The sequence below is a fragment of the Suillus plorans genome (genome assembly GCF_016647745.1).
Source record: "Suillus plorans strain S12 chromosome Unknown HD556scaffold_102, whole genome shotgun sequence".
Classification (NCBI taxonomy): Eukaryota; Fungi; Basidiomycota; class Agaricomycetes; order Boletales; family Suillaceae; genus Suillus; species Suillus plorans.
In genome coordinates this window covers 110,546-136,369 of record NW_024537486.1, presented here as the reverse complement: position 1 = coordinate 136,369, position 25,824 = coordinate 110,546, and the positions used below count along the sequence as shown (strand labels likewise).

The window sequence follows — 25,824 nt, the reverse complement described above, 5'->3', positions numbered from 1 at the left end:
ATCAGAGAGTAATGACCATGGCAATTTTTTTCAGGTAAGCCTCGTGTTTCGTCAAACAGACGGTACAAGTATTGATGATGAGCATTCGAAGTCTTATCTTCCTTCGGCACTACCTGGCCCATCTCATCGTTCCCAGAATACTCAATCATCCTCCGCTCGCCGCTTTTGGAACATCCTCATCCCCTTTCGACACGGTCCGACAGCAAGTGAGTCCATTGCGCTGCAGCAACACCCCAAACGCAGTTTCTTTGGGGGCCGCTCGGGATCACAGCCTGTAACAGTCTCCGCCGCACATAAAATCAAGGTAAGCAGTGTACTAGTTGTCCCTCGGTTTGTTGCACTTATATGTGACTGATTTTTTAGAGGCGCTGGATAGCGCGTCCTCCTGTGGAGACTAATGCTCAGGCCGGTCTGTCGTCCTCAACGATAACACACCCTGCAGCGCAGCCAAACTCGACGCCCCAGCTTCTTGAGGCACAGGCGACAGCACAGCAACTTTCTCAGCAAGCTCATGGTTGTTGGGGAAAATTTTGCCTCGCACTCGGGTGCATCCCACGCCGCCCTCTTCCTGTTGTCTCCGCTGCTCAGCCTTCTACCTCGTAATATCACATTACCAAGTGTTTCATTTTTTCCTACATATCAGTCTCGTTAACTCCACTAATATTCATTTTTTTCTTCGTTTTTAATCACCTCTCATTCTCTGCATACCTCAGATTTCTTACTATCGCTCGCATGCTGCATGCGTCCCCGGTTGATGATCAATGGTATATGCTCCACTCGTACATTCTGAAGTACTTATTATTATAAATGATTTGACAAGGGCTTGTAAATTTATATTTACAGTAGTGGTCCCCATTGCATCATTGCCTGAACCTATTAGAAATTCACGCAACGCGCATGGTGACGACAAATCGTGATATCGAGAGGACTTGTGCGATTCCAGAGCATGATCAACTACCCGCACGTGACTAAGGCGCTCTAGAAATCGATTTCAATTTTAAATTTGAATCCACATAGTACTGAACTGGCACTTTCGCTACGTAGTACGTACGTAGCGATTTACAACGTGTGTGCACCTTCTTGCGCCATCATCGATATCAAATACCCTTTTATTTTCTATTAAGACTTCCAACGATATCATGTGTTCATAGTTCCCACTCTATCCACAGGAATGACCACTGCCTGGTGGCCGCGATTAAGCAAGCAGCAAAAAAAGCACCAGGATGACCATGCTTTCGAGTCACAGCCCGGTGAAAAGTATCAGGGGATTCACAAGCTATCCAACGACGATGCCGACCTGAGTCCTGAAGAATTGACCTTTGAAGAAGGTGCGACTTCTCGCTATTCCTTCAACCAAGTTACTCTCTGACATCATCCAGATACTGCGGGAGGCATGGGTCGTCACCTTGGTGTAATGTCTTGCACTCTCCTTATCGTTGGAAATGTTATCGGCACCGGTATATTCTCAACTCCATCTTCCATCCTCTCCAGTGTGGACTCAGTCGGTGCTTCTCTCATACTTTGGGTCCTCGGTTTCTTACTTAGCTTCTGTGGACTCTTTTTATGGCTTGAGTTCGGCACCATGTTTCCTCGAAGTGGCGGAGAGAAGGTATACCTCGAGGCCGTCTACAGAAAGCCCAAGTACCTCGCCACAATAGTATTTTCTGCCAATGCTATATTACTTGGATTCACTGCGAGCAATTGTATTGTCAGTCATGTCTTTTTTGTGTGAGTATTTGGTATTGAAACTTAATTGCTCCGTCAAGGTTTTTGCCAGCAAGTATGTATTTTGGATCTTGATGAAACGACTCGACTGATGTGATATAGCATCTTAGTTGCTGCTGGTCGACCCGCAAGTCGCTGGAATGAGCGTGGAATTGCACTTGGAGGTGTGTCTTCTACCCAACTGGCATGTCGCGGTCATCCAATGGCCTCTAGTCATATTCTTCGTAACTCTTCTACACGGATTGATCCCTAAGACCGGGGTACTGATCATGAACGTATGCAAGCTTTCGTTTTTATACTGTCATCATATCTGACATCTTCTTTTCAGTTGCTCTCGATGTTCAAGATCATAATTCTGGTGTTCGTTGTGATCACAGGCTGGGTAGTTCTCTCTGGAAAAACCCACGTCACGGATCCGTACTATAATTTCAGAAACGCATTTGCGGGGAGCTCCACGAGTAGCAACGACGTGCGTTCAATGATATTCCTAGATGCCCATATGCTGATCATGGTCTTCACAGTATGCCACCGCCACATTTAAAGTTTTGTACGCATATTCGGGATGGTCCAATGTGAACTACGTGATGAACGACGTCCGCAATCCAGTGAGGACGCTCAAGATCGCAGGCCCGCTCGGTCTTGGTATATGTACCGTTTTGTACTTACTTGCAAATGTGGCATATTTCTCGGCTGCAACCAAGGTCAGAACTTCTTTGTTATCTCCATCACGAACGAAATACTGAATAGTATCGATAGACGGAGATTGATGAGTCTGGCGCTACTGTCGCTGCCTTTTTTTTCGGGAATGTCTTTGGTTCTGTTGCGAAGCGTGCGCTATCGGTCTTCATTGCCCTCAGGTGAGCTCGACGTCCTGAGTTTAAGGGTTCCTTGACTCATTGCCTTCATGACAGTGCTATTGGAGTGAGTCCTATGTATTTCGTATCATGATCTCTGTTTGATGATGGGACATAGAATGTTATCACTGCGGTAAGTCGAAGGATACTATGGAAATGTGTAGCTCAAGAACTTTTTATCTAGACTTTTTCTGCGTCGCGAGTAAACCAAGGTTCGTCATACCAAGCATCGTAATTCTACCTGGCTTATGCTTGAATTACAGAGCTCGCAAAGGAAGGGATACCCTTTCCATTCGGAAACAAATTCTGGGCTTCAAATTGGCCCACTGGGAAGTCCCCACTTCCGGGATTGATAATCCATTTGATACCCTCCGTAAGCGCTACCCTAGAACCATAATATCGATCTGAGATTGATTTTCTAGGTTATCGTTATCATCGGGCCTCCCCCAAACATTGCTTACCCCTTCATTTTGGACATTCAAGAATATCCAAAGCAAATTATCAATTTCTTTGTTGTTATCGTACGTCTTTGAACTTTTTTCTCGAGTGTTTCTTATCTCTTGATGCCGCTAGGCTTTGTTCTACCTAAGATGGAAGAAGCCAGATGCTGTTCGGCCATTCAAAGGTGAGAAAATATGTCACTCTTCCTGTATGGTACATCAATGCATATGATGTAGTATGGTGGCCTCTCGCTGTATTCTTCTTAGCTGCTGCTTCCTTCCGTGAGTTACCAATCTACAACTTGAACACTTTCTTTCCCTAACCAAACCTCCACTCAGTCCTCATCGCTCCCTTCCTGAAACCATCCAATGGCGTTGGCGACACCCCACCACTGCCATATTACCTGTACGCTTCTCCCAGAAATTATTATCCACACGTCCCTTATTCTCATTCCTCGCCTGTCGTATAGGTACTGTCTCGTAGGAATCGCCGTAATGTTCGTAGGCGTGCTGTACTGGGCTGCATGGCGAATCATGCTGCCTAAGGTATTTGGCTATGAGCTTGTACCGAGGAAGGAGAGGTTAGACGATGGGACTTTTGTCACTGTAGTGAGCGTTGTCTTTTTATTCTGTGTCTCCTGGTTTGGCTCACGGATCTTATTTTCAAGTTTTCGAGTAAAAAGATGCAGTGATTTGGAGGTTGATTGGAAGTGCTGGTAAGTTGGTCTTTGTATTAATTTAGTGTGATATTGTTGTAGTGGTGATCATGTACTTGTTTATCATTCATGTATGCAGGTATAGTACTACTAGAGTGTAGAACGGACCCTCGGTCAGCTCTACTTTCTGGTCTGTGCCGCCTGAAGTTCTTGCCAACACCTGCGTTTTGAATCTGACCAGTCAGTAATCCCGTTGGAATTCTGGTCTCTCGTGACGTTTTCTGCTTGAATCGATGGATGCAACAATGTTGTTAATAGTGAAAGTGATAATTGGAGTACAAGCCTACGCGGTGGAGTACGTGTTCGAATCATGATATGCCAGCGCACCACACCACCTACATATGAAAGAAAGATGGAACATATCTAACACAGGGTCACCGACCCCAAGGACTGCAAAAAAAGTTTACGCGGTCTTGAGATGCTGCACACCCCGAAGCTCTCTACTAAATGCGTAGCACCAGCGCACGATGCAAAGGACTGTCAACAAGCACAGCAACGCAACAAGAGCGATGCAACCTTGCAGTAGGTAATGCATGTCTAGCGCTAGCGCATTCGTTGTCGCAGTCAAATTTTCCACGAGCAGCGCCAAAGTTGCACCAACATCGGAGGAGAGCGTGTCGGTTTTCTGCGTGAGGCGCTCGACAACGATGGTCAGGTCTTCTACGAACAGCGTAAAAGACGCGAGGGTTGTAGTCATGTCTGAGGAAAGGGTCTCTGTCGTCTGCGCGAGGCGCTCGACAGTAGTGATTAGAGAGTTTACGAGGTGCTTCCCGCCCAAGCTGTCTATCACTTGTTGGGCAATTTCAGCATTGAAGACATCGATGATTGCCATTGATTGAGTGTGTTGGTGAACTGGTGGAGGCTAGGACATCAGCATGAATTGTAGTGAAAACTGCATCACTTGCTCAGTGTGGGGGCCAATTGTGGATTGATGGATCCAAGTAATTCGAACGCGGCTGGTGGGAGTCAGGAACGTCATTTCTACAGGTTGAAGCCATGCACTTACACTCATGGCCTATGCACCGCCCCTCAGCGCTCAGCGCTCAGCCTTGACTTGAGTGTGCGCTTGAATCCATATGCTTTTTGCCTGACTGGGATCAACGGCACGTGCCTACACGTGTACCAGTAGCATTATAACCCCACGGCATTCGAGATGCGCTCGCTAATGGATGACTTTCCGTAGGCTGAAATATTCTGATTAGAATATCATATCATATATAAACCTATATTAGGCAGGTGTGCCGCGATGCCGCTGTTCATTTCCAGTCAGTTCGTAACCATGTGTCATCTACCCCCCCCCAATAAACCTTAATTCTATTGGGGGGGGGTACCCCCCCCCCAATAGACTTTAGCGACGACTTGCTTCCGTTTTGGGCCACTAACGCCAGCAATATCCGCTGACATAACCAGCCTTGCTCGAGATGCATGGCACGCAATGCGGCACCTTGCGCAGTAATATTGAGGTACCTCCCAACCCTTCGCCAAGTATGCTAATGTCTCTCTCTCCTGCCACTATCTAGGTGATACCAAGTGCCCACTACGACATGCTTGGTCCTCCGTGCCAGCGTTGATCTATCCGTGGATTTCCATGTGCAGAGACATCATGACGAGGAATTGGCGTTTCATACCAGGCTTGCGCAAATCCTGCAGTAAGTAGTGAAGAGAAAGTGGATACATCAACGCCCATTGTAGTGATGAATGCTCTATCATTTTGGCTAACGTATAGTACCTGCCATGGAGTGTTGATGCGAGGATTTGGAAGCAGTTGGGGTCGGCAGAGGTATAAACGATGTGGGTGCCGAGTGTCAACACGCTCTTGTCGTGACATCTCGGTCCCAGCAATGATAGCAGCAGCGAGGACCTGAAATCTTTCATCGTCGTCGAAAAGGTTAGCCTCGTTTTCGTCAAGAAGCAGCCGCTGGATTGTAAGGCGATTGTCCATCAAGGACTGGACTAAATTCAATTGAACGAGCGCACGGCAGATTATTCCAGTATAGATTATCATATCATCGGTATTCGTAATATTTTTGAGACTCCGGTATATTCTGTTCTGGATTATTTTGCCTACGGAAAGTCATCCAATACCCTCGGCGTTAACAACAACAACAACAACAACAATTGAATTGGTGCCTGAGAAATTGATAGTCACATCGTCACATCAGGAGTGAGTTGGACTCCATCCTGTACATGCAGAACGCTGGCTTCCATGTACACGAGACACTGATATTAATACTAACAACACGCACATGACAGGGGAGATTGCGACTGATCAGGTGCTCAGCGTGTTGGACACATATATATACTGAGTCCTTCCCATCATGATATCACACCAAGTAGTCCCACAATGCAGCCCACTAAACAAACACTCCCAATCGGCGGTCTCCTCGTCGACGTTTACTCCCACCCAACCACAACCCCCAGCTCTACAAACCCCATCCACGCACTCTTCTTTCTGCATGGCCGCTTCGACAACGCACAAGATCAATATATAGTCGATACCATTAAAGTCATTTTTGATGAGAGTTATGGATCGGGTGCGGGAGAGAGGAAGAAAGATCTTATCGTCATTGCTTTTGTGAGTCACTTTTTTCTTCGTCTTCTTAGGGAAGAAAAGGTTGATGGAGGATGGGGAAAAGGATCACAGGAACCACGGGACGAGACTCGTGAACCAGCAGCGGAATTTCGCGTGGAGCAAAGAACCGGCTGAGAATAATGATCAGCATGCGTACGTTGCTGTCTATTCATAACATGGCATAAAGTTGACAACGTCCCCTCATTTGGATACAGGGTAGACATGTATACCATCCAAAGTATGTCCAGGTCCCAACTGGTACTAAACGTGAGTCGTGAATCTGACCCCACTCGAAGCTGGTACAGCACAAGACGTGTCCTTCTTAATCGACCACATTCCTTCCTCCCTCTATCCCTCGGGTGAGCGAACGATTGTGGAATGGGGTATGGGCGGTGTGAGTCTTGGAGGACATTCAACGTGGATTGCGCTTTCTAGAGGTACGTATCCAGCTCATCTAGCAACTTCATCCACGCTCACAATCCCTTAGAACCCCGCCTCACCCTCGGAATCCCCATAATCGGCTGCCCCGACTACATGAAACTAATCTCTCGACGCGCCCAATCCTCAAACATCCCCCTCTCCCCACCTTACTTCCCCACTTCCTTTATGACATACGTAGAAAGGCACGACCCTGCACAACTGGCGTACCGCACAAAAGATGCTTCCAACCCGTTTTTCGGGAAGAAGGTGTTGGTGCTTTCCGGGAAGGATGATAAACTTGTGCCGTGGGTGGCGTCGGCTGAGTTTGTGGATGGTCTTGAAGTTGGAGAGGGGGGTGTTAAGAAGGTTGTGGTGGAGGAGGGGGCAGGGCATGAGTGTACGAGTGGGATGCGGAGGGAGGCTGGGTTATTTGTGAGGGAGTGGTTGAGGTTGTGAGCTGATGTCGTTTCATTTTTGGGACGAGAGTTTTATTGAAGGATGTGTTATGATTCAGAATACGTTTGTAATTATAGTATGATCTTGAAGCAAGCTATAACCTTGAATGGTCACTCTTATCACTTCCCATGCATGATGCCATACTGCATGATGTCCATGTCGAAAGCGCGACTGCCGACGAGTTCAGAAGAGCCTCTAGAAACTTTGCCCACAACGATGAGGGTAGGAAGCGCTCTTCCAGTATCTCTGGAGTTGTATTAGCGAAGGAACACAGCGACATACATCGACACAATAGAGTTCTACCCTAAAACTTTATTGCGTCGATGTACATCTGCAGTGCTGGTAATCACGCGAGCGTTGATGAAATAAATACCGTCTTCGGGTGGCAGAGAGGCACAAAGCCATCCGAATCTTCCAAAACCGTTTTCTCGCCTCCAAAGTGTAAGGAGTAGAATTTTGGATGCCTACTACGCCGTGAAAAGAGTACGCAGAGGCCATGATAATGGTAGACGACAAGGAGAAAACTTAGGAGAGAAAGTGGCGGCTGAGATCGAAAAGGAGATAATAGGAGACACAAAGATCGGGAGCACAGGGGCAATTAGAGTACAGGTGGCGCTCAGGTGGAAATTGGTTCCGCGGGACCGAACGATATGTTAGATGTTTCAAGTTGTCCCCATTAATCATCCTGAGATCCACGCGTGTTCTGTATGCAAATCCGCTGCCGCCTCTCTTAGTAGTCTGGTGATCACAGCATGCTCTGTAGTTGCGGTAGCTGCAAGTCCTAGAAGAGTCGGGCGTTAGACTAGCTGATCGAGACTCCATACGTCATTGAATGATGATCATATCAATCTAATAACACATGGCGTCTCGAGCTGATGCTGCCACTCTCGAAAGACAACCATAAACGCGAGGAAATGGAACTACTCACCTTTCCCCATAACCTGGGTCGCGACAGTCCTTTCTCCTCTTGTCCAGTATGTGTTTTTGTTGTCAATGTATCAAGTTTTCTTCAACCGGGGTGGACTTACTCGCGCTGACGACCTCGGCTTTTTGAGCCTCTTGGCGCCGAGGAAGCAGACTAAATGTGACGATGCCACCCCGGACCCGGCGGGCACTGAGGAGCGAACGGGGTAGAAGCTAGCAACGCCTGCAAAACAGGGCCAACGTTCCACGCCCGAGCCACCACTAGGTCCCGACCTGGATAAGAGCGACCACCGATGCCCTGAAAAGGACGTGGTGTCAGCGGCGGGCTAGAAGATCAAAGTGGAACGTACCCTCTCATCTCGCCCTCGAACTTGCGAGCCGCGAGAGTAGATGAGGACCGGGGTGCCTAGACCATGGTGCGGGCCAGTACAACCGACCAGGGAGGTGCTGAGGAGGTACAGGGCGGAGAGAAGTCGACATCCGAGAGCCTCGGCGAATGTGGCCACCAGACGCGCTCGAAGAGGATCGGATGGACTCAGGTCCTGTCCACTGTGCCATCCACGCCGCGAGCGACGTCCAGGAAGGGCAGCAGCTATGTTACATTGTTCCATTATGATGTCCTTAAATATTGCAGGTTTGCCTTCAACACCTGAGCGGTTGATGACGATTAGTAAGGCAGATAAGAATGTGGCGAGAACAAGGCATACGTTTTGTGTCCTATGGAAGCTCGCCGTCAGACTAGCGCGATTGAGAGAACGTCAGTGGTCTGGCATATACGGAGCACTATGAGCGTGAAGCATACCATGTGGCGTCAAACGGGCAGGACCAATGCTGGTGGCGGAAATGGCAAGGATACCATCATGATTGCATTAGGATGCCATATACTTCCAAGTCGCACGCCACATCTTGCTGGAACATCCGGAATGAGGCAGGAAGACAAGGAGCTGTGAAGATGAGAGAGAAGAAGAAGAAGCGGATGAGAGAGTGAAACGGGACTGAAGATGTTTATATAATACAGCACGGCGGCTGACATTATTTGGTTGTCGACACTCGACGCGTCTAGGACGCGCCAGTCACATGATCCAAAGTAACAGCGTCGAATACGCACGAGCGTCTGGGATTCCAGAAATACATTCGGCCACCTGTGGTTCCTCGTGCCAGTGACATCATTATACAAAGTGGTGAACAAGGGGGCAGTTCTGTGACGTCCCAGAACTTATTTACACCTGCTGTTCATTGGTATTGTCTGAGTGATCAGATTAGTCGCTTCCGATCTAGAGTACGATTCGTCGACGAGGTACTCTTCCATAGAAATCATAACACCCTCCTTTTGCATGCTTCTTAGGTTTTGCGCCCGTGCATTGCTCACCGAAGATATATCTAAATTTGATGCGATGATTCGGCGACAAAGCACAAACGAGGCAAAGGGCTTAGGGTGTGTTTCGAAGAACTGGGAAATGAGGTGGTGAGTCCAGACTGTGTCGATACCCGCACCTGATCGCTGTGAGACTTTCCTAAACCTGAAAATGGCGCAATAGATGTCATTGTGCACGGCCGCAAGGAATTGTTCTAGTGAAATCGTACACTGCTCCTGATATAGAATGACATGCCGAGAGAACCATGGAAAGCACGCTAGTTTCACGGAGGCTTTGAATCATTTGTAGAGCACTCAGCTCACTGGGAGTCTGAAACGCAATATATGAGTCAGCATCAGCATTCAATTCAGCACCGAGTTTATGGACTGCTGCATAAACAAGTCTCACCTAAAAGTCCTTCTTGCTCCCAACCGTGGCATGGCCTAGCGAGAGTCCACACCAATTTTTTCTGGAAAATTCAGTACAATTTTATATGATAGCGTGCACACATAGTCTCCTAACGGACCCTGGTAATTCAGACCAGCAAGGTATGCTCCAATATTGGTGACTATCATGCCTGCGTCTTGAACCGTCTGAGGAAAAAAAGTATGTGACGATGAGAATAGCTTGTTTCGTTTGCGCTAGTACAGCACCATCGACCTGACGGCTGTGAGCATGTACCATGGAAAGACATCGTGGAGACCCACTAATTTTTCTTGCCCTGAACCACAATAAGAGACGAATCATCCCCGTAGGTATCCGACGATAGGAAGAAGTATTTCTGATTAGCGACACGGAAGCCAGAGGCCTGAACTGCAGCTTTATTCGTGAACGCAGCAGCTTCCGTTCTTCTGATGAGATTCATGCAATAAATTACCGTAATCCCTGATGATTTAGCCCATACCTCCAGCTTTTCCCAAGATCGCGGCCTGAGTTACTACGGTGCCGACGAGGTTGTTGTCTACGTATGCTGTGGATGCATAAGACCAAAAGCTTGCTTTGCCATGCAGTCCAGACTTGACTTGCTAGGACATATCACGAAGGGCTGAAATCAAGACAGTAGAAAAGGTCGCGTATTGAAACTGAGAGACAAGAAAGAGCCTGGCGCAAGCACCATGATATCGGCGTTGGAAAGCAGGCCGCAGATATCAAAGTGCGGAGTTCCCTAATAAGCAATTAGACCACCGGACCAATCCGCGACGGATACTTCCATCAAGCGTCCCGGGCCACGGAGGCAGGCTTGCAACAGCTTTTTTCCAGCAATATAGTACTAAGAATTGTTTTAGTAATCATATAAGCACGACGAACAAGAATGAAGGCATGTTGTAATACTAGACCTATATATAAGCCACTAGTGAGTGGCATTGTGGAAGGCAGAGACGCTTCGGTTGTGGGACTTGAAGACAGGTAGTGTGTTGAAAAATACGGAGGGGCATCGCAGTGGGATGCGGCCATTAGCAGTGTGGCGATGGTGAGGAGATTCCGAGGCTGTACCACGAAATTTGGTTGCATCTTGTGCACACAAGGATCTGGGAGTCTGTTGGATGGAGAAGTGGCATTTCAGTAAGCTATATACATACGTTCAAAGGAGTAACGTGGTGATAAGCTGGAGTAGCTGCTAGATACAAAAAATAACGGTATTCGTGGAGGATAGACAGTCAGATTCGAGCGCTGGAAAGCACGGACTGCTCGACTCGATGCCATGCGATACATTCTGGAAGCTGCGAAGACAAGAGTCGGACGCATGTATGCACTGCAGATGTGCATATTGTCGAGGACAGCGGGTATGACAATAGGGTGGGTGCATTATGGTGATGGAGGCGTGGGCACGAACAGCCTTAGATGTCCTGGGCGTCTATTGATATGAGGCAACTGTGAAGCACTATAAAACGCACCATACACCCTCTGCAGCTTAGAGAAAGACATAATCCCTCCAAAGTTTAGCCTCGTCCGTATTCCATACCATCAACATCCAGTAAAATGTCGGAGCTCATTACAATCACCACTCCCCTGCGATGGTTCAAAGGCCACGAAGACCGCATAACTGGAGTCGCAGTTTTCCCTGATAAACGTCTGATGGTTACGGGCTCGTGCGACACAACGCTTCGTCTGTGGGACTTGAACACAGGTGTTGTGTTGAAGAAGATGAAGGGGCATCGCAATCAGGTGTGGAGATTGGCAGTATCACGAGATGGGCAATTGATAGCAAGCGGTGATTACAATGGAGAGGTCATCGTCTGGCACGGAGAAACTGGCAAATCACTCACCAAAATAAAAGCACACTCCAATTATATCGACTCGCTGGATTTTTCTCCCGATGGAACAGTGCTGGCCACTGGTGCATTTCGGGAAAAAATGACGAAACTGTGGAATACCAAAACCTGGCAGCTGCAAGGAGAGACGATCGAGTGTGATTGTGTCCGCTGTGTACGGTATTCACCGTCTGGAGAACTTCTTGCCATCGCAACATATGAGGATATTCAAATTTACAATTCAGGCACGAGGAAGCGCGTCAAATCATTCAAGGCTCACACCCAGGGAAAACTGGACATGGCCAAAACGGTTGAGATCAAGCGGAATATTGTTTAGACATATAATTTATGCTATAATATTGTGTAATCTTCAACGACACGATCGTCTACAATGCATCGCATCGTAAAAACATTACATCGTTGTCGATTTGATGCGCACACTGCGGCCATTGCGTTGTCGATCGCACTAAAGTTTGTCAAGCGCTCGCACGACGCACGTGCACCGCATGCACTTCTGCTATGCAATTCATCGACTACTTCACATCGTGCTGCATCACATACATCGCACAACGGCTAGCTATAGTACGTACTCTTTTGTTTGCGCAGAGTTTGTGACATCATTCACCCCAAAGTTATAATTCATTGGGGCAACCCTATTTTTCCTACTTCTCCTCATAACATCATCTTCCCGCCAAGTCGTCATCCTCCTACTGTCGCCAACTTCCTCAGCAGATTGTATGAATCTTCGATTTAAGTATGTTATCACCGTATGTATCATAACAAAGGTTGTATGCTCAGTAAGTGGAACTCTTCTTTATGTTGTCCAGTCTAATGACTCCGAGACTGTTCCAAGTTCGAACTTGAAGCTGGCACCTGTACCGACAACCACTACCGTCCTCGATACCATATCCTTTCATTCTACTGACACTTCTGTCCACAGTCTTATGATAGGGAGGCTAGAGAACTCGTAAGTACAGCCTTGCTACTCATATTATCAAGTTGCTGAGACTTCTTAGGAAAAAGCAGGGCGCTGAACGAAGAACAGCGAAGTCGTCAATGGTCCCATGTATTAACTTGCCCGGCCTATTCAAGCTATTTGCCCACTGCCGCCTGCTCGCTCGTCTAACTCCTCTACTGTCTACATCATTCCTGCCATCGCCTGCTGGTCGCTTCCAAATTACCTGTGCTCGCCTGTCTCACTCCACATCGCTCCTGTTCTTTTGCTATTGCCTGCCGGTTTCCTCCCGATTATCTCCCTCCTCGCATGTCCGCGTCGCTCCTGTTCTTTTGCTGCCGTCGAGGTTGCCTGCTTTACACTGTCGTGCTAGTTCTATCACCATCATCCTATATCGTGTTTTCTGGTCGTAGGTCGAAGCATTTGTATCAGTAGATTATAGCATATTTCACCCGAATACAACCGATTTTGTCGTACCAGTGGAACTCGATTGAAATATGCTGAAATATGATATCAATATTCTTAACATATCCTACAACATTCGAGAAGATTGCAACAGATGCGAAATATTCTATTTGTCTCCACAGCGAGTCTCCTATAGTGAAATATGGTGCTTCTAAATTCGTCATATTCCGCTTGATCTCAACCGTTTTGGCCATGTCCAGTTTTCCCTGGGGCTCACAAATCATCCAACTTGTCACTCGCATGGACGCCCGATGGCACACGCCTTCTCACAGGCGGCAGTTATCAGGATCCTACTATACGCGAATGGGATACAACAACCTGGAAGCAGGTCGGTGATCCCTGGACGGGCCACACTGGCTACATCCTAGCCATTGCCATTCATCCTGCTGGCACACTCGTTGCATCCGCATCTAGTGACAACCATGTTCGTCTCTGGCAGCTCTCAGATCGACGAACCATTGCCGTCTTCAAGCACTCACTCGACAGTTTATGCGTCACTTTCTCCGTGGACGGCAATCACATCTTCAGTGGAGGTTGCGATAAGATGATCTCAGAGTGGACAGTACCTCAGGGTATACATCCAAAGGCATGTTTCTGTCTCTGACTCATATACCACAAATCGAGCATGCTTGTTGCAGACTATTGCCACCACAACAGTCCGCGATGCATGCGTAGATGGAGACTTATCTACCAATGAAGAACTACTCATGCAAGATATCAATACCGATGGGAACAACCATACTCCCTACGTCCATCGCTCAAAGGCATGTTTCCGTTCTTGACTCGTGTATACCACAATTAGAGCATGTTACGTGCAGATCCTAGCCATCACGAGCTCCCGTATTGCATGTCTAAATGGAGACTTATCTACCGCCGAAGGACTACTCACTCAAGATATCAACACCAGTCCGAACAACCATACTTCCTACGCCCATCGGTCATTCGTCATGGCGCGAAAATACGACTGGGACCAAGCCCTTCTGGACGCAATCAAGGTGAGAATCATCGCCGCCTTATACAGGGCTAACTTAACGGTGATACAGTCCATCAGGATTCAGCCCTCATTGACGGGCTATATCTCCAAGGGTATTGCCCTCTGTGGACAAGGCCGCGTCCTGGATGCGAGGGCAGCATTTGATGTTGCATCCATGCACACGGACCAGGATTCAGAAATCGCTCATTTTCTGCTATTGATCAAGGTATGGCATGTTACATTTGCCTCGCATACTCTTCCCCTCATCGCGTATTTCAGGCCATCGCGCTCTTTAATGCAGATCAACATGACGAGGCAAGCCTGCTCCTCAAGGAGCTCGCTGCCGGTTGTCCGGATGCCGATACTCTTGCACGTGATATCGTGCAAGTAAGTATCATCCATGCTTGGTCATTAACACTCATCTTTACAACTCACACATTAGGCATATCTACACGTTCAACTCGGAATCAAAGCTTTGGATGGCGCACGTTACGACGAAGCTGCCGACTATTTGACTGCCGCTATCAACTCCAGCGATTTATCATCGGAATCGGACATTCATGAAGTATATGAAGATTTGGTGGTGGTACGTCAAGATGATGCATGTATAACGCTTTTCATAACTGAATCTCTTGTCCAGCTCTTTGGCTGGGACCTGAAGTCGTTGTGGCAAAAGGCACACCATAAACGGTGTGATGCACTCCTTCGGGCGGGCAAACTCCAAGATGCCGTGAAATCATACCAACACATGATGACTCCAAATGACGAAGTCACCAAAGCCGACTGCCTTGATTGGTCCAACGGCGAGTCTAGAACCCGTAATATTGCGCAGGAGACAATCCTCACCTGTATTCTTCTCAGATTTCAAACAGCAATGCAGCGCACTCTGTGCTGCCAATGGAGAGGCTGCCTTCGCTGCAAGCGATTACGACAAGGCTATTGACCTATACTCGATGGCGATCGACCTGGATTCTGCATCCTATATATTTTTTGCAAGTCGCAGTGAGGCAAAGTTAAGTAAAATGCTTTGGGAGGATGCGCTCCTCGACGCGCGAAAGGTGCGATGGCATCCACGTTTTCGTAGCTCATATTGACTTCGGCGATGCATAGGTCACAGAACTCAATCCTTCGTCTCATGTTGGGTACCAGTTGTCACACTCAGCGCTGCGTGGCGCGCAAAGTTACGATGAAGCCATCGAGGCCTTCACAATCATGTTGTCCAAGTTGGACGATGCTCCTGAAGCTCATATACGAGGTAAACCATGGAACATTACTACCTTGTGTCGAAATACCTATCTTATTCTGCAGATCTGCGTCAGCAGTACGTCTGTCCATCGGAAGCAGAAGATGCTATTCGAAGAGCAGTTTGGATTGAACTCGGCAACGCCCCCCTTCGTCTGCTCAACACCTCTACGGGTCTTTTGTGCGACCGAGCAGCACAGCTGAACTTATTCAAAACAAGTCCAGAATACAAGGAGCTTTTGTCATCCATAACGAAGCGTTCGGATCTCGAAATGGAACCCATCAAGGAGGTGGTGGCCATGCACTTCCGTTGCGTTTTGCTATCACACAGGTGGGAAGAGACGGAGGCGCTGCTGCACCACATCCAGGACAAAATGTTGTATGAGTTGGATGGACTCGGTGGCACCGCGAAACTGCAGTCGTTTTGCAAAGTCGCTCGTGATGCGGGGTATCGCTGGGCGTGGATGGATACATGCTGCATTGATAAGAACAACAACGTCGAGCTCCAAGAATCGGTCAATTCCATGTTCGCCTGGTACCGCCACTCAGCGCTCACCATCGTCTACCTATCCGACGTCCCTCCTTCGTCCCCGTCCGGCGCACTGGCGAGTAGTGTTTGGAACGAACGAGGATGGACCTTTCAAGAATTCGTCGCTCCGAAAGTCGTCATATTTTATCAGAAGGACTGGTCGTTATATCTCGACGATCGCTCTCCTAACCACAAAGAATCCCCAGAAATCATGAAGGAGTTGGAGGGTGCGACGGGAATAGATGCACAGGCCCTGATCTCCTTCCGTCCAGGGATGAGAGATGCCCGAGAGAAACTGCGATGGGCATCGAAACGTGTCACCACATTGCAGGAAGACATTGCGTACTCGTTGTTTGGTATCTTTGGCGTCCACCTGCCTGTAATCTATGGCGAGAAGAAGCAAAATGCGCTCGGGAGGCTCCTGCAAGAGATCGTCGCCAGATCGGGCGACATCACTTCCCTGGACTGGGTCGGACAATCGTCCGAGTTCAATAGCTGCCTTCCAGCCGATATCATCTCATATGCAGCCCCTCTATGCTCCCTACCATCATTGTCTGAAGATGAGATTCAGACAGCGGTCTCTTCGTTGCGAAACATTGTGCCCGTGGATTCAGCTTCGCAGTTGTATAACATGCTCGAGAACATGAATGCTCCCCTCTTCGCCAACTGCAGACTGCGTCTTCCTTGCATCGCATTCCGTGTCACGGAAGTCAAACGGAGGCCTGGTCATGCTGCTCATTCCACATATAAAGTCAAAGCAGATGGGCTTCAGGACTTACTGATCACCACGGCGGACAAGACACTAATTCAGTTCTCGCGTCCAAGGCCCACTCAGCAGAGATTCTTTCTTGTCCGTCCATGGGATCGTCGTCTCCTTGGGCAGCCTGATTTTTCAGAGCAGCTTACCTTTGCAGACGAAGGGGAGAGCGTAGGGGATTGGTTCGAGTCCCAGTCTGGATTAGACGACACTGAAGAGGAGTTGTCGATTGACTCGGAAGCTCACTCACGATCATTGCGTTTGATGGTTCACCTTGGGCAGGCTTTCAGCGCACTTTTGGTAGCGCAGCAACGTGTTGGAGAATACAAGAGGGTCGCGTCGGACCAATATATCATTGCGCAGGTGAAAGACCCGGCTTCGATTGACATTACTATGAACATCGGGACCCTAGACATATTGTAGCTGAATAGTTTTTTACAACACGTCGACGATCACATTATCATAGTCTCATATATCATACATACCACAAATACAAGATTTCAAAATCTGACATGCAGAGACACCATCTGCTCTCGAGGTGGTTGCAGAGGACGATATTGTATGAACATGTGCACTTGGACCATGTTGAGGAACACATCCGGTTGTTTAGATTCGTAGCTATTGCCAAACCACATCCTGAAAGCACCTAAGTACATAGTTCGTTTGCAATGGAGCATAATTATTCGTATGCAGAGGCAGGCTGCAATCTAGTGTAGTAATCTGGCGTATTCTCTGGTGCATAGATCAGGCTTGGGTTATCAATTAGATATTACCGTCTGGACTCTGCTGCAATCATAAGACGCCCACCGGATAGCGAACATCGAACGCACTTCAACACAGCAGGCATCACTATTACACTGGACTGGATTTTCTTGCCACGGAAATTCGTTCGAGCGTAATAGTGGCGTAAGCCATGTTTCCTTTACTCCACAGCTTCGTACTTCGATCCAATGAACAAGTGATGAAACTCCACCTGATCCTGGAGAGATTTTGATGAGCAAATTCAATTAGAGTGAGTGGGATTACACGGTTTCGGTAAGTGAGCCCCTAGTTTCTCTGTGTCATTTCCGGCCGGAGTTACTACAGTGCCGACGAGGTTGTTGTCTACGTATGCTGTGGATGCATAAGACCAAAAGTTTGTTTTGCCATGCAGTTCAGACCTGACTCGCTAGGACATATCATGAAGGACTGAAATCAAGACAGTGGAAAGGGTCGCGTATTGGAACTGAGAGACAAGAAAGAGTCTGGCGCAGCACTATGATATCGGCGTTGGGAGTAGGCCGCAGATGGATATCAAAGTGAGTAGCACTGTGGAAGGCAGATTTGAGTTCATACTACGTACTAGTATTACGTGCGACTCTTCTAGAAAGGCATCAATAATCCAAAGGAATGCCACAAATACGGGTACATACAGGGACATATCCAACGTTTCCGACATAAGTGATGTAACTGCCTACCCTAGATGTAGACCGTCTCAAACGAACATCTACATCGTACCGGGGCTCCCTTGTGGTCAATTAGGATCACATTTTCTGTCTGCAGCCTTAGCCACGACCGGCCATTGGGATCAAGGGTGAAGAAGAAACACAACAAAGGACCCTCGCGGATCTTATACTGGTTCCGCCGACTCAGTCCGCTCGGGCTGTAATTCACTATTCCCAGACGATAAATCTCTGCCTCTGATTTCGGTTGGCGGCATGTGACTCGCACATGGAGATCACAAGGCTTTGGGTAGCCCGGAGCCTGGGCGTGAATAGTGGCCGACTGGTTCGGGCGGTCGAACACCACGTCGAGAAGCGGTAGCTTCATCTGCACTCCGTGTCTCGTCATTGCAAATGCATGGTCGCCACGGAGACCAGGAGGTGTTTCTCCGACAATACCCTCCATCCTCCCCATATCGAGACTCCTGCTCAGTTCTGTGGATTTCTGTATATCAAAAGCTTCATAGCCTTTGGGCGAGCGTGGTATTGCGCTGGAATATGGAGACGATTCTCCTGCCCATACGAAGACTTCCCAACTCTTGCATTGTTGCAAGATGATTTCCATCAATCGAAACCAGGATCGCTGACCCTCCCCATATGTTATTGACAGGCTGATATCAAATATACCGATGAGGGAGTACGCCATATCCTCGATGCGTGTGGTCGTCCTTCTTGACGCCCACCTCAACCTCTGGTGAACGTTGTGAATGCCACGCGAGAATGAAACAAGATCATGTCGTTCAATTTCTGTCAAGCGGGTGATGGCAGTGAGAATATCTGATTGAGAAGGAGCGACTGGCGTAGAAATTTCGTCTTCAGATGGAGTAGTCAAGTCTCTAGGGTGTTTGTCGTCAAGATTGTCGCTGAGGGGTTCCCAATTTTTCCCGTAGAACTTCATCTTCTCTGGTGCAAGGAGCTCCTGCAGTGTCCACCCTCTGGTGAACCAAGGCTCCTGTGCAAAGTCCGACACGCTGGAAGAGCTTGCAAGATACGCAATACAAATGGCAGCGTTGTGGTACCAGTTGAACATCGCCTGAATAGCTTCATCAAGTTCCGCGCTGCTGTTCTTATTGATGCAACAGGTATCCGACCAAGCCAATTGACAGTCGTACTCTCTTGCCTTCTCACAAAATTTGGTCAATTTGTGATATCCGGCGGAATTCTTGGACATGTCTTCTTGTAACTCGGACATGCCCTGGAATGTGGGTTCTCCGGTATCAAGCCAACGGTGAGAGAGCATCGCAAATTTGATCTTATCCCTGAGCACTTTGTTTAAGGTCTCTTTTCGAGTCCTTGACGGTCCTGAAAAGTTCTTCAGCTCATCCTCTGTGATGGCCTCGACTGCAGGCTTGAACATGTTGAACACCTCGTCCCGGTCCACAAGCCTTACGCTTGGCACGTGGATCAAATGAGCAGGCATGCCACTGAACACATAGAACGAGAACGCATCCACGATGCCTTCAATGGCTGTGCTATTTGTTGACGGCGACTGAATCAATCAATTGAACTTGGACTATCCCAAATATCTGATCGACATACCGTCATTGGACCGAGATCAAAGCGCGTTGAAGTGCAAAATCAGATCCACGTTCTGCCTTGCCGAGCAGGGTCGTCCTGCTAGTGAAAAGATGTTTTTCCAAAAGAGTTGAAAGGTTGATTAGAGAGGTAGGATATAGACAAAGTGACCGTGACACGTGAATTGGGAAGAGTACACCAGGGACGTCGCGACTGAATATTGAATGATGGGACTCTTCCTCTAAGATAACAGATCGGGTTTGAGGGACTGTAGTCTTGCGAATGAGGAGGCTTGGACTAGCCTGAGGAACGGGAATGGGGCTCAGTCTTGGATCAAAAGACTATGGATTAGTATGCCTAGGAACAAGAAATTTGGACGGGGTATTAGGGTAACAGTCAGGAAAATGTACGTACGGCCATAAATAAGAGAGCTCACCTCAATCTTGGACCAAAAGACCGAGGGATTATTCGAGGGGAAACTCGGAGGACTTGATACACTTAGTTCCCACTTACTACATCGTGTGAGATGGTTTTGACTTCTGTCAAACTTTTTCTGTAAAAAATATAGTGGGAAAACAATACATTACAGTTGGGGATCACGATGTATGGATATGAGGTACACAAAATCAAATCGATTGTAAATCTTGAACCCATCGAGTTGATTATTTCCGAACCGAAACAACCGAAGGCAAGTCCTTGTACTACATGCATAAGGAGATCATTGTTACATGCGTGATATCACCATGTACTGTTACTAACGTATGACGCGTTGCAGATACCTAATCTTCAAAATCCATGCAACTACAATATCTCTAGTGTTCTGACGTCCATCATACTATCAACAGAAGTGGCATCCTTCACTTGTGCGATGATATTGTTATCCGATGCGATTCTCTTGAATTCTCCCCCCCACTGCTGCACCAGGAGAAGTGCACCAAAAGGCTGCCCAAGGCGAACGATCAACCTCAGGTCTCGCATATCAGGTTCTGATGAAGACCCAGACTCGGACCCTAATGCCTCGAGATCATCAAAGTTGAGATCATCAAAGTCAGGCAGCTCGAGATCATAACGATTCCATGGACGGATGAGTAAGAACGACTGTCTAGTACGCCTTGTGGGTGAGAACTGAACCAGTCTGTCCTCTGTGGTGATCAGCAAGTCTTGAAGACCGTCTGCCTTGACATTATAAGTGAAAAATCCGGCATCATTATTCCGTCTGATCTCTGTGACGGGAAACGTGATGCATGGCAATTGCAGTCTGGAGTTTGCGAAACGAGGAGCGCTGAGGTTATCAAGGAGGGTATACAGTTTCGAAACCCACTCCATAGCTACGACATCTCGTAGCGTGGAGACCGATTTTTGGATATCGTCTTCAGATAGAGATGGTAGGGTGCATGACGGAGCTGTGTACGATGTAATGTCAGCCGGGAGACAGCTATTGAACTCGGATGATTGTCCAATCCAGTCAAGAGCAGAAATGTCGCCTGACCGAGCTATGATCTCCTGCAAGAGTCGTCCCAGCGCATTTTGTTTCTTCTCACCATAGATTACTGGGAGGTGGACGCCAAAGATGCCAAACAATGAGTATGCGATGTCTTCCTGCAACGTGGTGACACGGCACGACGCCCATTGGAGTTTCTCGCGGGCATCTCTCATCCCCGGGTAGAAGGCGACGAGTGCCTGTGCATTTATGCCAGTTGAATCTTCCAACTCCTGCATGATAGTAACAGAGCCCTTGTGATTAGATGATCGGATGTTGAGATATGGGGTCCAGTCTGCTTGGTAAAATAGAAGAATCTTAGGAGCGAGGAGCTCCTGAATAGTCCATCCTCGCACGTTCCAAAGGCTGCGTGCGAGCGCGCCAGGCTGTGACGAAGACAGAACATCCGATAGATAGACGACTGTGAGTGCAGAGCGACGATACCAAACGAACATGGAGTTGACTGATTGTTGGAGCTCAACATTGTTGCTTTGGTCGATGCAGCATGTGTCGACCCATGCCCAGCGGTACCCCAGATCGTGAGCAAGTTTGCAGAACTTCTGCAATTTCACCACACCAATTGGATTCAACGTGTACACGTCGTTGTCCTGGACGTCGCGCAGCAGCGGCTCTTCGTTGTTCCATGTATGTGATAACATGACCCAGCTGAAGTACTTTGTGATCACTTCTCTGATAGGCTCCGTTTGGACGGATAGATGCGTCATTGATGATGACAACTCCTTGTACTCCATGCTTCTCATGAAGGCGTTGATCTGTGCGCCTCTGTCGCATAACCGTCCAGTAGACGTGTTGATTAGACGAAGCGGGGCATTGTCCAGTTGAGCGACAATGGCTTGTTGAATAGCGTGATCAGCTTCGGATAGACTGATGTATTGTTGAGGCAGCTCTGGAAAAAGAGTAAGTCATCTTCGATTTGGCACGCGAGTTATGTGGGCTTACGTGGTATCTGTGAGTCGGGTGCATCATCCAACTTGAGGAGCATGAATCAGCACGATGGCTAGAATAATGACGGATATCACCCGCACCTTTGGCGCAGACTTTTTGCTTGGGAGACGCAGCCCAATTTTTGCGTAAACTGATATTCTCTCGATGGACCAGAGCAGCACCTCTGCGCCATTTGCACTAACGAGCAGCTCCGTATTAGGACAAATTGCAACAAATGGAACCCAGGCGGGGTGTTCGAGTGACCGTCCTATCTGCTGGTATGTCTCTGTGCTCCATAGCCGCACCGTCTTGTCATCCGAGGCAGTGGCAATGAAGGAACCATCAGAAGATACGGCGAGCGAGACGATTGAATCAGCGTGACCGATGCAGGGTTGACCAATCTGGCTTCCGTCTGACGAGTTCCAGAACTTGACTGTTCTGTCGCATGATGCTGAGATAAGTTGTTGGCCGTCAGGTGACCACATAACGCTTCGAATTGACCATTTGTGCGCGTTGATCTTGAAAAGAATTTCGGCATTTTTGACGTGCCAAACCCGGATGATGCTGTCCCCTGATCCAGTGGCTAACTTGAGACTATTTGGGCTGAATGCGACACTGTGCACATAACCGCTATGAGGAAGTATCGCGAGGAAAGTATAAACATCGGCATCCCATATAATAACAGTTTCATCATCTGACCCGCTTGCAATTTTTTTGCCGTCGGGGGAGAAGCACACCGAGTTCACGGTGGCTGTATGGCGGACTAGTAGATGGGGCATGTACCTCCTCTCGACGTCCCAAATCATAACATTCTTATCCCATCCACCGCTGACAATTCTCCTGTCATCTGGAGATACTGCCACCGACAGCACCCCATCCTTGTGCCCCTTGAATGGCTCTTCCACTAATACTCCTGTCTGCATATCCCAGATCTGCAGGGTGCAATCTGTTGAACCAGTGACAGCCCTTCGGCCATCCTTGAAGAATGCAACTGCGCACACAGTGTCCGTGTGTCCTGGTATAGTTCGCGATGGTGTCAGTTGCCCCTGCCCCGACGGCGCCGGTGGCTCTCGCCGCAGTGCATTTCTTGCTATGTCAAATAACCTTGGCATGACGTATTGACCTGGACAGATGAATTGAAGGTCAGTAGCATTCGAAGTTGAAGGTGCGTCTTTTGGGGATATTGTTGTGTCGTGGTTCTTGTGGGACAAGTATTGACAGTTTTTTGCCCTTGACCCAGCTTGTTCATGATTTCCCCACGTCGCAGCGACGTGTGTCCCATGTGAACGTGTACCAAATGCAAGATTCCAGACGACCAGTCCGGGTTCCATTTGCAGCAAAAATCCTGTGGGAACCATTATGTCATACATCCAGTTTCCTACAGATGGATTTGTAGATAACAGCACGAAAGTTTGCTGCAGACAGAACCCTCCCTAACTTATCATGGGAGTAGGGAATTAATGTTGTACACATACTACTAGTCTACATAGCCTAAATTTTTGCTCCTAGTACACTAGATCATAACACGCGGTCGATCGCTATTGGGAATCATCATGATCCCATACACTAGGATCACGGGGAAGCAATGAAGCAGTACCTACAGCGAGAAATACGATTGCGGTCAAGAAGTAGTATATCGACCATGCATCATGCCCTTCCTGCAATGAATAAGAGAAGACCGAAGCTGCAGACGCCGGGCCGATGATTCTTGCTGCCGCGACAGCCACTTGAGCAATTCCGTTGGTTGCTCCAAGAGAGGCGCGATTGGGAGCAGCTGCTCTAACGAATAATGTTATGCAGGCTATGGCTTCTTAGTTCAACAGAACGCAGGAAGTGCTGGATTAACATACGGAAGCACATGATCAGGTTAATCCTCAGCATAAGCTGGACGACAACACACAGCCACACCGCCATGCCTATTCCATAGGCTCGAGCCAAAGCATTGGTAACTGGGAATAAAATGACCATGGGTACGCAGGAGCTGACGCCGGTGATATGGATAGCTCTTGCACCGAAGCGATCATTTAAACGAGTGTAGAAAAGTAGCTGAAATATTCCATGCATGGCACTTGATGCCGCAAGTAAAGCACCGATGCGAGGAGGGTCAAGGGAAAGACCACCAAGTTCGATCGATGTTGCATAGAAAACAGGTAAGACCGAATTGAACCCCATTTGAAACAGGCCTGTGGTGGCATAACTCGCTGTTACGCTCAACACTTTCGAGGTTAGTAAAGCACGCAGCGGAAGCGGTTTTGATTTGACTTCGCCAGGATCAACTATAACATTGCTCAATGGCTGGCGAGGTTTTGAGTATGACTGTCCGGAGAAACCTCCTTTAATGAGTTCCCAAAGCGGTGTCTTGGTAGAAACGCTCTTGTAACCACACTTAGTGTGATCCAGAGATGGGTTTTTAGCATCGCGCTCACCTCTTTAAGACGGATATACGTGACTAGCCACATTGTCGATATCAAAAATGCCGAAATAGAGCACGGCAGGAGATATGGGTAGGTTTTCAGGAGTTCTGATCGCCCAAAAATGTCAGGGAATCTGTCTGCTGGTCGGGAAAGTGATCCCCCAATGAGTGATCTAAATGCCGTCAACCTCAAGTGCGAGAGATAATGTACTGTATACCTGCCCAACTGTGCCTGCGATCGTCCACGGAATTGGTACATAACTGTATGCCTTGGGCATATTGGTTGCGTCAGTGATGTCCATCAGGTTGCTCTTGGCCATACTATCGCTCGCATCAAATGCTCCACAGACAACACGACTGGTCGAGAATGTCAGGAATTGATGGTCACAGCTACTAGAACACACTGACCTGACCACCAGAGCGAAGAAGGTCTTCGACAGCCCAAACGAAAACATCGATATAGAGATTGCTAACAGGGCTGTCAATATCACAGGCTTCCGTCCGATGTGGTCGGATAGTTGACTCCAATAAAAAATAGTCAGGGTATGAGCTGCATAGTACGATGATTCCTGGAGAGGATAGTATCATGGACGAACGAAAGGGGAAAAACGATGAAGACATGCTTACAAGGATGCCGGTATAGTGTCCAACCTGGGATTCGTCTCCGTGAGTGACTCCGATGTCTCTGATGAGCTTGACAAAGTCCAGTTGTGGTTAGATATAAGTCCAAGCAAACAGAATATTCTCACTTGAGGAATAAACGGCGCAAGGGTCCGAGAAGAAAGAAGTTCTGGCATCTCCAAGAGCAGCAGAATCCAAATTTGATCCCATGGAAGAGGTGTCTTGGCCTTTGGCTGCTCTGGTCGTTGCAGAAGAGGTGTCTCCTCGTCATTCTGCTGCGCAATCATGGTGATGTGAGGGAATGACTCGAATAAAAGATGCAGTTCGTTATATTGTGTGAAGTCATTCCAATGAGGCAGTTGCTGACTGGCTTGTTGGCTAGCTAATCGATAAGGCCTACAACGATAGTCCACGAGAACCTGATCAGTTGACAGTCACGCGGCACCTCCTATTATGTAGCACCCAGGTATAGCCGTCACTGTAGCTTTATCATTGGCTGGCTCATCATGCATCATGTCAGAGGCACCCAGTATTGCATGTGCCGCATTACATAAATACGTCTGTGACTTGCGCGTCAAGCCGGAGGCCCGAAAGCCAATATGTTCACGATATCGTCGAGACGGGCTCGCTCATGAGTATCGTAGATATCGGCCGGGGTTGCAACCGAAATAGTCACTGTCATGGCAGTGCATGACCTACAGGAGAGGGAGTCGATGATTGATCAGTACTCGCTC

At 48.1% G+C, this 25,824-nt stretch overlaps 9 protein-coding genes across 9 annotated transcripts; 4 read left to right on the top strand and 5 right to left on the bottom strand.

The window, feature by feature from the left end:
- The first annotated feature begins 1,012 nt into the window (after positions 1 to 1,012).
- HD556DRAFT_90644 (amino acid transporter) lies at positions 1,013 to 3,936 on the top strand. Its single transcript, XM_041311994.1, has 18 exons — positions 1,013 to 1,328; positions 1,380 to 1,708; positions 1,767 to 1,780; positions 1,828 to 1,889; positions 1,939 to 2,000; positions 2,054 to 2,194; positions 2,247 to 2,426; positions 2,482 to 2,582; positions 2,637 to 2,646; positions 2,698 to 2,712; positions 2,764 to 2,791; positions 2,843 to 2,952; positions 3,002 to 3,100; positions 3,153 to 3,204; positions 3,257 to 3,301; positions 3,359 to 3,425; positions 3,490 to 3,628; positions 3,688 to 3,936. Exons 1-18 carry the CDS (start codon positions 1,172 to 1,174, stop codon positions 3,709 to 3,711), a joined length of 1,635 nt encoding a protein of 544 aa, XP_041153362.1. The 5' UTR covers positions 1,013 to 1,171; the 3' UTR covers positions 3,712 to 3,936.
- A 202-nt stretch (positions 3,937 to 4,138) lies between these two features.
- On the bottom strand, positions 4,139 to 4,567 carry HD556DRAFT_1450317 (uncharacterized protein; the record flags this gene model as incomplete). The annotated part of the gene is made up of 1 exon (XM_041307743.1): positions 4,139 to 4,567. The coding sequence occupies one exon, from the start codon at positions 4,565 to 4,567 to the stop codon at positions 4,139 to 4,141; it is 429 nt and encodes a 142-aa protein (XP_041153361.1).
- A 1,332-nt stretch (positions 4,568 to 5,899) lies between these two features.
- On the top strand, positions 5,900 to 7,310 carry HD556DRAFT_1419610 (Alpha/Beta hydrolase protein). Its single transcript, XM_041304441.1, has 5 exons — positions 5,900 to 6,310; positions 6,372 to 6,460; positions 6,523 to 6,545; positions 6,604 to 6,744; positions 6,795 to 7,310. Exons 1-5 carry the CDS (start codon positions 6,080 to 6,082, stop codon positions 7,181 to 7,183), a joined length of 873 nt encoding a protein of 290 aa, XP_041153360.1. The 5' UTR covers positions 5,900 to 6,079; the 3' UTR covers positions 7,184 to 7,310.
- Positions 7,311 to 8,261: 951 nt separating this feature from the next.
- Positions 8,262 to 8,718, bottom strand: HD556DRAFT_1313943 (uncharacterized protein; the record flags this gene model as incomplete). Its single annotated transcript, XM_041300862.1, has 2 exons — positions 8,262 to 8,405; positions 8,458 to 8,718. The coding sequence occupies 2 exons, from the start codon at positions 8,716 to 8,718 to the stop codon at positions 8,262 to 8,264; spliced, it is 405 nt and encodes a 134-aa protein (XP_041153359.1).
- A 3,277-nt stretch (positions 8,719 to 11,995) lies between these two features.
- On the top strand, positions 11,996 to 12,761 carry HD556DRAFT_1419583 (uncharacterized protein). Its single transcript, XM_041304440.1, has one exon. The coding sequence runs from the start codon at positions 12,452 to 12,454 to the stop codon at positions 12,683 to 12,685; it is 234 nt and encodes a 77-aa protein (XP_041153358.1). The 5' UTR covers positions 11,996 to 12,451; the 3' UTR covers positions 12,686 to 12,761.
- Positions 12,762 to 13,176: 415 nt separating this feature from the next.
- Positions 13,177 to 17,058, top strand: HD556DRAFT_1450312 (uncharacterized protein; the record flags this gene model as incomplete). The annotated part of the gene is made up of 11 exons (XM_041307742.1): positions 13,177 to 13,279; positions 13,335 to 13,696; positions 13,773 to 13,908; positions 13,960 to 14,129; positions 14,178 to 14,333; positions 14,387 to 14,494; positions 14,550 to 14,693; positions 14,748 to 14,925; positions 14,969 to 15,165; positions 15,218 to 15,362; positions 15,416 to 17,058. 11 exons carry the CDS (start codon positions 13,177 to 13,179, stop codon positions 17,056 to 17,058), a joined length of 3,342 nt encoding a protein of 1,113 aa, XP_041153357.1.
- A 1,575-nt stretch (positions 17,059 to 18,633) lies between these two features.
- Positions 18,634 to 19,551, bottom strand: HD556DRAFT_1192812 (heterokaryon incompatibility protein-domain-containing protein; the record flags this gene model as incomplete). Its single annotated transcript, XM_041296215.1, has 1 exon — positions 18,634 to 19,551. A coding segment is annotated over one exon (918 nt), but the record flags the coding sequence as incomplete, so codon positions are not given.
- An 881-nt stretch (positions 19,552 to 20,432) lies between these two features.
- On the bottom strand, positions 20,433 to 22,114 carry HD556DRAFT_1249171 (heterokaryon incompatibility protein-domain-containing protein; the record flags this gene model as incomplete). The annotated part of the gene is made up of 2 exons (XM_041298821.1): positions 20,433 to 22,018; positions 22,072 to 22,114. The coding sequence occupies 2 exons, from the start codon at positions 22,112 to 22,114 to the stop codon at positions 20,433 to 20,435; spliced, it is 1,629 nt and encodes a 542-aa protein (XP_041153355.1).
- A 1,410-nt stretch (positions 22,115 to 23,524) lies between these two features.
- HD556DRAFT_1531367 (major facilitator superfamily domain-containing protein) lies at positions 23,525 to 25,537 on the bottom strand. The gene is made up of 7 exons (XM_041309495.1): positions 25,219 to 25,537; positions 25,097 to 25,162; positions 24,878 to 25,038; positions 24,681 to 24,826; positions 24,483 to 24,610; positions 23,907 to 24,429; positions 23,525 to 23,857 (listed from the first exon to the last, which is right to left on the bottom strand). The coding sequence occupies exons 1-7, from the start codon at positions 25,375 to 25,377 to the stop codon at positions 23,595 to 23,597; spliced, it is 1,446 nt and encodes a 481-aa protein (XP_041153354.1). The 5' UTR covers positions 25,378 to 25,537; the 3' UTR covers positions 23,525 to 23,594.
- Between the last annotated feature and the right edge of the window lie 287 nt (positions 25,538 to 25,824).